General features: G+C 42.4%; 1 protein-coding gene across 2 annotated transcripts; it reads right to left on the bottom strand.

Annotated features, from left to right (window-relative positions):
• Positions 1-2,994: 2,994 nt before the first annotated feature.
• Positions 2,995-9,305, bottom strand: PFN2 (profilin 2). 2 transcript variants are annotated; one of them, XM_038002734.2, is made up of 3 exons: positions 8,828-9,305; positions 6,464-6,656; positions 2,995-4,353 (listed from the first exon to the last, which is right to left on the bottom strand). In XM_038002734.2, exons 1-3 carry the CDS (start codon positions 8,957-8,959, stop codon positions 4,256-4,258), a joined length of 423 nt encoding a protein of 140 aa, XP_037858662.1. In that variant the 5' UTR covers positions 8,960-9,305; the 3' UTR covers positions 2,995-4,255. The 2 variants fall into 2 exon arrangements, with proteins under 2 accessions (XP_037858662.1, XP_008006932.2); XM_008008741.3 differs by having other exon boundaries at positions 2,995-4,675; positions 8,828-9,297.
• Positions 9,306-9,595: the final 290 nt, after the last annotated feature.

The raw sequence follows: 9,595 nt of genomic DNA, 5'->3' as shown, positions 1-9,595 counted from the left end.
GATCCAGTAAATGTCTGTTCCACCATTTACTTACCATATTAGTCTTATTTATATATATCCTATAAAGGGATAATGATTGAGGTCAGAGAAATCACATCACCTTAGAATTTTATACAAAGTACTGACCATTCACATGCAGTTAGGTAATCTCCCAAAAAGTTTAGGAGAGTGCTGCCAAAATTATTCCAAAAATAAACAGTGTACATTTTGGTACCCTGTTGTAAATTATGGTGTATCGAGGGAAAATTTCACTTTCCGAATTGCCTTTTAAAAAATGTTCATAATCAGGAAAAAATAGGTATTTCTACTTTGGAAAATAAACGGTTGAATTCAACATCTGCTATCTGATACCTCATCCCTCTTCCCCTTTTTTATAAAAAATTAAAGAACCACAGGCCCGAGAAACAGGACATCAAAGGTTACCACGGTAGTTAAGCAAAGTTTGGAACTGGACATAATTGTATGGCCCTAACCTTTTTAAACCTGCTTGGTTATTTGCATAATTTTCATTTAACCTAAGTGAGGGTGTGAGGACAAAACGTTGGGCTCAGTATCTGGCGCATAAATGTGCAGTAAGTAATAGTCTTCAAAATAATTATTAAATAAAAACATCAAACCTAAAATAGTATTTTAAAATAGGAAAAGAGAAAAAAATAAAAAGTCACAGTAATGGGTAAGTATGTATTAGATGTTATATTCCCTTAGTCTTTAATCCAAAGTTTAGAACAAGGACCTAGTTCCTTTATGTTAGGAGTTTTTATGTAAAAAAAAAATCTACGAAGTGTCTTATTTAGCAGCACTGGCTAGGACTGTTACTAGGTTCTGTTAATGTTCACTTGAAATGTTCTGTAATTTCATGGTATAGCTTTTTGAATAGGACAGTAGGTGCAATTAAAATCCAATTTCTATTTAAAAAACATTTAAAATTTTCTTGATTACAAAAGTAACATTAAAACACTAGAAATCAAAATATAGTCACCTGGAAACTATACTGCCTTCAGAAATACATATGTAAAATACATGTATATTAATACTGTATGTATGTGCACTGTCATGTAACATGTTTGTATTCTCATTAACATTCATTGGTAAGCATTCTCATGTCATTCTTCAATGACTATTTTGTCCTATGGACTTAAAATCATTTATTCAAACCATACCCCTTAAAAAGCTGAACCTTGTAGATGTTTTCCAAGTTTGGATGGCTTAAGTAATGCAGTGTGATGGACATTCTGGTATACAAATTTGTATAGCTTCATTTCCATATGCGAAATTCCTAGAACTAAGTACAAAGCAAAGTATACCTGTATATATTTCCCTAAGTTATTTTTCTAATGAAATTGTGGGTAGAGGACCAATGAATAGTTTCATTATATACTATTTTAGTGATACAGTCACCCTTTACCACCTTCTACCCCCAACCTCCCCTCTGAACACACACACATACACACTGCCCCCTCACCTACTTACAGATTAATTCATTAACAGTTTCAGAATTTTGGTCACTGCTTTCTATAATTGGTTACCCTAATAGTTCTTTACAAGTGAAGTGTGAATGTGTATTATTGTAAAATCTCAAATCATCACAACTCAACCACCAAATTTTCATTTGCCCAATCTTTTGGCCTTAACAGGTCAAGAAACGGATACCAGGTTTTTATTATAGTTTTACAATTTCTAGGTTATGTCCAACTACCAAAATAGCCCCCAGATCCTTTATCTTCCATACTTTTACATCCCTGTGTATGTACAACCATATTCACAACCAATGCCTGACAACCAAAGAAAACTTTCATTATGCATAGTGTAAGACAGATTAATTCCTATTCCCTAACCCATTGTTTCTCAAAAGGTAGCATAAACACCACTTAAAATGAATCAGACTGACCCAGTGATTGTTTCTGTAAAGGGATTCCTGGGCTTATGGACTCTCCATCTCCAGGATGGAACCCCAGAGTCCATAATCTGCCTTATAACCAGCTCCCCAGTTTTACTGAAACCCACTAACTTTTGAGCACCCCTGGCTCTAAGCATCTGCTTGAGTTGTTGGTAATAATGATTTATCTAAATAGCCCTAAATTTACATATTTACCAAACTTCAATACATATCAGGGATTTTATGGCCTCTGGGATTAAGTCTATTACATAGCCATGGTCAACATGTCACTACAAAGCCAAAAAGTGCAAAAGCATCCCAATTACCTTATATGCTGCCTAAGGAATGTCTTCTGCTCTTATGTAGGAGGGCCCCAGTTGGCTGACTTCCGCCTGTCAACACAGCCTCCAAATCTAAAGTCATACGACATTTCAACACAGAAAAATCCACAATAGTGCAGAAACCCTTCTTGGTACTCCCTTTGCTGTTTATTAGATTTCACATCTAGAAACCAGCAAGAAAAGGAAAATACTCATTTTCTAGCAGATGTCAGTTGCTTCTCACATACGCCTGAAGATGAGCCTGAAATGACTAAAAACTGTGTAACAGATCAAAGCCCATTAAAAAGAAATTCCCAGGCACTAATTTTATCTGTAATATTACTTGAAGTAGGCCATCACCTGAATGTTAAAGTTTTATGCTTGCGGCCGGGCGCGGTGGCTCACGCCTGTAATCCCAGCCCTTTGGGAGGCTGAGGCGGGCAGATCACGAGGTCAGGAGTCGAGACCATCCTGGCTAACATGGTGAAACCCCGTCTCTACTAAAAATACAAAAAATTAGCCCGGCGTGGCGGTGTGGCCTCTAGTCCCAGCTACTCGGGAGGCTGAGGCAGGAGAATGGCATGAACCTGGAGACGGAGCTTGCAGTGAGCCGAAATTGTGCCACTGCACTCCAGCCTGGGCGACAGAGCAAGACTCCGTCTCAAAAAAAAAAAAAAAAAAAAAAAAAAATTTTATGCTTGCAGCAGACTTTGGCCTATTCTGTGTATTCCCACTTTGTCAAAAATCAGCTTTTAACAGTAAGCCAACAATTTATATAAACAACAGGAGCCTAGAGTATTTGGTTGGAATAAATTTATTTCATCTGTCTGTAAACAAGGTGTTTAATAGTTATGGCATTTTTTTAAATGCATATTAAATCAGATGAGTTAGACTGTATCCCAGATGTAACAAAGTGCAGGGAAAGAAATGGACAAATCAGCAACAAGATTTGTTTTTAAATCTGTACATTATCCACAAGGCCCAAACAATAGAAGCAAATACTAGAATGTCCCTAAAGTAGTGCCATTCGAAAGAAACCCTTAAGAGGTCGGTTAAAATCCATCTCACAATAGCAACGGTTCATTTTAACAATAGTATGGCACAGAATACATATGAAAAAAATTCATCACAAGACAGCCAAGTCCACAATAATGCAACTTCATATAAAAACTCAAGCTGCAAATAAAAATTGGTCCTATGAAGAACAAACTGGACACACTCCAGATGGTTATGTTGGGATATCTAATGTCCATAATGGCAGCCTTTTACAATTTTACTAAAGAGTAGAGCTGGTGTGCAAAGAAAAAGACAGGAATAAAAATCTGAGCTATTGCAATGATGGAATGTCCCTGGGGAGTCAATCAGTATGGTTACTGTAAGGTCATGGGAGGAAGTGCTTTTTGCTCTTGTTTTGCCATTGCACTCTTCATATGTCCTGTAGACACTATGAATAAAGGTTTGTCTCAAGTGCAACAACAATACTAAAAGCAAACTACTGCAGCTCTCAATAGCTCATCAACAAAAGGGATATTAATTGGTTAAAAAAAACAGGCACTGCATAAAAAAAGATGGAAGCAAACCAAATGCCTATGTGCGAAGGGAGGTGGGGCGGGAAAAAGAGAAGAGTGAAGGAAAGATGCATGCACTTTTTCCTCCCAACCATGCGCTACAAAAGGAAGACTAAATGAGCCAAGTAAATGCTCAAAGTGCTGAAAAGACATTGATCAGAGATTGTACAACCGGCACCTTGCTTAATATTAACTTATTTTAGTAATCAATATCCCATTAATTGCTAAGACAAAGTGATGCCCAACTTGGCATGCCCCCTCCCCCCAATTTCAAGGTATCATGCAAATCATTATTGTGCTGCAATTACGTTGCCAGATAAGGGTTGGTTACATACAGTGGTTAACATACAAATGATCCATTGGGCAAACAGGAATCATGACATTAGAAAATAGGTAAAGAAAAATTAGCTACCATCTATAGTTTGGTAGCATTGTGACCATAATTAGGGTTGTTGATGAAGACAGTTGCTAGGTAGATGGGGAGAGGCTGCTTACACATCAGACCTCCTCAGGTATAAAGCGAGTTCATATGCTTTCTTGTTAAGTGTGCCTCCGTGGACACCTTCCTTTCCCATGACTATAACCAATGCTGGAGTACACAAGGAAACAAAACAAAAGTGAACAGAATTACTTGGGGGGGGGAGGGCAGAAAGAAAGACACCTTTCCCCACCAACAGAGGGATACAAAGGAGACACAGGTTCATACCCCATCACCCTGCATTGCTAATAAAATTTCCAGAATTAAGACTTAAGCTTACAGCTAGGAAAGTTTAAGAGCAATTTTCCCCTAATACTTAACAGTCTGCCTAGCAGCTAGAACCCAGAGTCTCTCAAGTATTTTGCCATTGAGTATGCCTTCTTATTCAATCCGCCTCCATGGACCCCTTCTTTTCCCATTACAAAGACCAAGACTGAAAGAGAAAGAAGAAAAGTGTTTCAAAAGAAGTGTTAATCAAGAAAGTCACATAAGTTTTAGCAGACAGAACCCCGATTAATAAGTTAACATTAAGTTAGTTTTCCATGAACTGCCAAGCACTGAAATCAAGTAGGTTTCCAAAAAGAACTTTCAAACTAGTAATATACTAAACAGAAAATAGTAAACTTGAATGCATCTTGGAAGCCCAATCAATGCAAGCAAAAGTTCTATACAACTATCTTTACACTAACTACAGGAAAAAAAAAAAAAAAAAGGTGATCATTTGTCTTCTATTTTAGGGCAAAAAAATTCTGGCTTATGTCAAGTACATGTTATTACTTGTCCCAAACATATAAACTTAATAAACTCAGGGAGTTATTTACCTACAAACTCTCCCCAAATTTTAACATGCTTGACAAGTTTAAACTATTACATTTTACCAGTGAGGCTAAATGTATCTCTTATTTCCAAAGGAAAATGAAGATCAAATTTTAAGTAGCATACTCAGTATCATTCAGAAAAGGCCAAATTAAATTATTTAAGGTGTTTGCTTACTGATAACTTCACTGTACTACCCTTGTTTTTAATTGCATCTAAAAAAATAGGTTTACGATTTCTAATCGCTCTTGTATAATGCAATTCAAAGGTCTATAACCCAAAATATATGTATATATCAAATTTTATATTCACTACCACTAGATGTCAGTAGTGCTGTAGAATATAAAAATATTCTGGTTTTTTTTTTTTTTTGTCTTGTGCTTGACGCTTCTTTTTAGCATATAGTGCAGCTAAGGTTTAAGGAGATTTGTCACTATTTCAAAGTCATCTAATTTTCTTATAAATACTTAAAACATCAACTCACACCAGAATTACGAGTAACTTTTAGGATAATCACAGGGAGCTGGTAGAGCCACAGCATTAAATTACAACTCAGGGCAGCTTCAAGTCCCCTCACATGGTAGAGCTGTTATTAAAATTAGATGTGCCAAGTCAGCTATGTGAGACTACAGAAGCACTCTATATTTACAAAATATTCGTATGCGTTAACCCATTTAAATGTATTTGTAAATCAATCAGATGTCATAATAAACCTCAATTTCAAAAGTTTATTTTGAAAAAGTAGGGAGACTTAGTACAATTAAGAGTTTCTATAATGCTGACAACAGTCTGGAGACACCTGAATTTTTGGACCAAGTATACAAATGAAATGTAATTTCCTACTTTTCAAATCTAAGTCTCAGACACACAATTTTTGAAAATATTTCAGTGAATGGATAACTTACTCCAAAATCCTCATCTAATTATCTCTTCCCCAGCAAAGTTCCTAACTGAAAAATGAACTGATGTTAATTTTTACTTCTTTATGCTGAGTAGTGAAATGGTTAGCATACAAGCAAGAAAAAAAAGAAAAGAGATCCAAAGGTCAAACACAAACTGCAAAAGACTAAAATAACCAAGTGACTCCAACAATTTAACAATCTGAAACACCACACGATTATCATTTGACATGCCAAGCAGTTTAAGAGACTTTTAAGTTTAATAAAGCTGAAAGTGAGTTGATACGAATATTCTACCTTAGAACAAAATCAGGATCTAAGAGGGCAGGTTGTAGATGCTGTAGAGTAGGTAAAACTAAAGCAGTGCTTCTCCATAGTGCTGGGCAGTTCACAAAAACCACCTTAATAGCCATTATGGACTAACTTTTATTCAAAATGTTAAAAGAAACTGCTTAATAAGTTGTAATGTGGCATGCAACTTTTAACCAAAAGAATGCCTTACTTACCTCTACCAGCTCTGCCGACAGCAACGTTGTATGTTGGCTCCCCACCTTGACTCTTTGTCCGGATGTCCATTGTGCAGTCACCATCGACGTATAGACTATCTCTGATCACTGAGCATTTCTTCGCGCCAAGAGTCAAACCGTTGGTAAAGAAACCTTCCCGGTCTTTTCCTACAATCATATCTATTTCTATTGGCTGCCCCCCACCAGAAAGGAAAAAAAAAAACAAAAACATGAAGTTGTAGTTAATTCCTTTTAGGGCTTGATGTTAACAGGAAAGGCTGTGTGCTATGCCAGACAGCCACATTTCACTAACGTAAAACCAAGATTCGGTCTTTTCTAATAATTACTTAATCCTATATAATCACATCTTTTACATCAGTTGATTTGATTTCAGTTAACGGTGTCGTCTCTTAACCAAGACCAGTCTATACAAACAAACTCTAAATAATTGATAGTTGACACTAGACAAAGTGCAAACTTAAAGAGTTATTTATAAACTGTATTAAGTCAGCTGGTGCCTGAAAGTGTTCACGTAATGGTAAAAATTCAGCTATCAACTCTTTGAACACAGCTGGTCTATCATATTCAGTCCCATTACAGTAAATCATGTTTCATCACATTTAAAGTTGCTTCAAAGTCTCCCAAAATAAAGCCTGTTCTTTGATTTGTTCACTTCTCTGCTTGGAATAACTAGAAATATACCTGATGATATGGACTTCAATCCCTGGACATCAGTGCTTTTCCAAATTCGTATTTCCCTCCTATTTTTCTAGCCACGACTCCTGTTTCTTTCCAACTTCCCTTCCCCTCCCATCTCAGTAATCAGTTTTCTTTCTGGGCAAACGCAAAGTGGATTCTGTCTACAGCACTGCGGTAGGCAATAGTAAAACAGAGAAAATGGAGGGAGATTGGGAAAGAAACTGAGGTAGCCACCAGAACCGGAAAGGAGAAAACGTGCATTCTAACATTCCATGAATAAGAAGGAAGGCGTCGCCCCCATCAGAACTGCAGAGTCATAGCAGGCCCCAGCCATTTCCAAGCACACTCCCGCAATCTTCCTAGTCAGACAGCGGGAACTCACACACAAAGACAAGAGGACTGCAGGAAAAAAGTTGATGACCAGATGCCAATTCCCTACAAGAATTGTAGTCCACTGCGGGTATACGAGACCTTAAAGTACTAGCATTAAGGACTGAGTTCTAAAGTCAGACTTTAAACAACGTTAAGTGGTAAAAGAATAATTAGCACCCATAATAGGGGACCTGAATTTTGGTGTTTAATGGGAAGGGAGCGTGGTGCTAAGAAATTAAAGGAATGGTCTCGTATTTAATACAATTATCATAATTTTAGAAACAGCCTTGGGCAGAAACAGGCAAAACAATAAGCTGGAGGCTTACCTGCAAATATTCCCCAAACATACTGCAACCAACTCAAAACCATCAAGTCTCAAGAAAATCAGGCAATGTTAAGCATAAAACTGCATTAGTTCCTTTACTGCCACCACTAAAGAGGGAGGGACTTGGAGAAGTGAAGTGTGCTCCTGGTCTTCGCAGATAATTGAAAGCCCCCGAAAAGCACCCCTTTTTTGAGCTATGTTGCGTAACTGGGGATAACCGTATATCGATGAATCTCCATATGAGAAGGAGAGAAATCAATGGCAGTTCGCCATCTTGGAGAATTAAAAAAAAAAAAAAAAAAAAAAAAACAACCTATAGAGCTACAGCTGAAGTCGAGATTCACGAATCCACCTACGCGGTCGGCGTACATCTCTCGCAAGCCCCAGAGGCCTGGACATCGGCAAACCTACGCAAAGTCGCTTCGAGAATCCCGGGGGCCGGGTCGGGGCCACCGCCTCCCACAGCCGGAGGCGCGGGCGGCTCGCTGTCCGCCAAGCAAGAGGCGGCCAGGAAGCCTGGGGACCTCTACCCGGGGCCCGCGCTCCCCAGCCCGGATCTCCGACCCCCGCTTCCACCCCAGGACGTGCATAGCAAACCTCAGGGCTTCAAGAGAACCTAGGGGAACCGCACTAGGAGGAAAAAAGGAACCCCTCCCCTTGCCCTGGCCGGTGCGTGCCCCCTCCCCCAATCCGGGCACCTGGACCCACGCTGGGAACGCCGGGGACGCCCGGCGAGGGCCAGCGAGGAGTCCGGCCGCCGCCCCCGCCTGTCAGCGCAGCCCCGGGTGAGGGGGCGTCCCCGGGCCTCGGCCTCCCAGCCTGCCCGGCAGCCGCATCCTCGGCGCCCGCTGCCTAGCACACCTGCGGGCTCGGCCCTCGGTGTTCCGGCCCCGCGCTGCGGCGCCCCCGCGGCCCGCCAACCCCACTCCGGTGCAGAGACCAGGGTCCCGGCCGCCACTGGTCCTCACCGTAATGCTCTGAAAGACGCCCCCGGCCGTGGCTGCCCAGACGTATTTGGCGTCGCAGTAGCCGACAATGGCGGCCTCCTGGCAGCAGCCATCGCACATCAGGTTATCCACGTAGCTCTGCCAACCGGCCATCTTCGAGCCCTTCGCACTGCAGCGCGGACGGCGAGGAGCAGCAGGCGCGGCGGCGGCGGTAGCGGGCGGCGGCGGCGGCGGCGCGGGGGAAGGCGGGGCGGGGGCGGGGAGGAGGCGGCTCTGCGCAGGCACCGACCGCCCCCCTCCCCGAGGAGCTGCGGAGGGAGGACGCGGGTTCAGCGATGAGGGACGAACCTCAGAGCGCGCCCGGCCACCCGGCCGCCCGCAGCCGCGGGGCTGACTAACCAGCGGCGGGAGGCTGCGGAGTCGCTGTGCCGGTGGTGGTGGCGGTGGCTGCTCCTTACCGCAGCGCCCTCCGTTCTCCGCGGATACGGCGGGGCGTGCGCGCGCGCGTGCGTGCGATCCTTCCGCGGCGCCCTGGCACGGAGGGTCCCGGGAAGGGCGGGGGGAGACTGAGGCGGGGGCGCGGAGGGATACCGCCCCGGGACAATCACGGCCGCCACGTGCGGCAGGCGCCGGCCGGGCGCGGTGGCGTTGCGGAGGATGGCCGATCTCCGGACCCCGGGCCGGCGGAGAGGGGTGGCCCCCGCTTCGCTCTTGGCACCCTAGGAACAGCAGCCGCAGGGACGCCTTGGAGCCCCGCGGCCGGGCCGCGATGTGCTTTTCTTCTGTGTC

The sequence above is a fragment of the Chlorocebus sabaeus genome, chromosome 15 (genome assembly GCF_047675955.1).
Source record: "Chlorocebus sabaeus isolate Y175 chromosome 15, mChlSab1.0.hap1, whole genome shotgun sequence".
Classification (NCBI taxonomy): domain Eukaryota; kingdom Metazoa; phylum Chordata; class Mammalia; order Primates; family Cercopithecidae; genus Chlorocebus; species Chlorocebus sabaeus.
This window is presented reverse-complemented; position numbering and strand designations above follow the sequence as displayed.

Bases quoted from the DNA above. Each gene is read 5' to 3' on its own strand.
- PFN2 (XM_038002734.2), bottom strand. From the start codon at position 8,959: ATGGCCGGTTGGCAGAGCTACGTGGATAACCTGATGTGCGATGGCTGC. The intron at 6,657-8,827 runs GTGAGGACCAGT...GGTGGGGGGCAG, and splicing joins GCGTCTTTCAGAGCATTACG to CCAATAGAAATAGATATGAT. The intron at 4,354-6,463 runs GTAAGTAAGGCA...TGTGTACTCCAG, and splicing joins TGTCGGCAGAGCTGGTAGAG to CATTGGTTATAGTCATGGGA.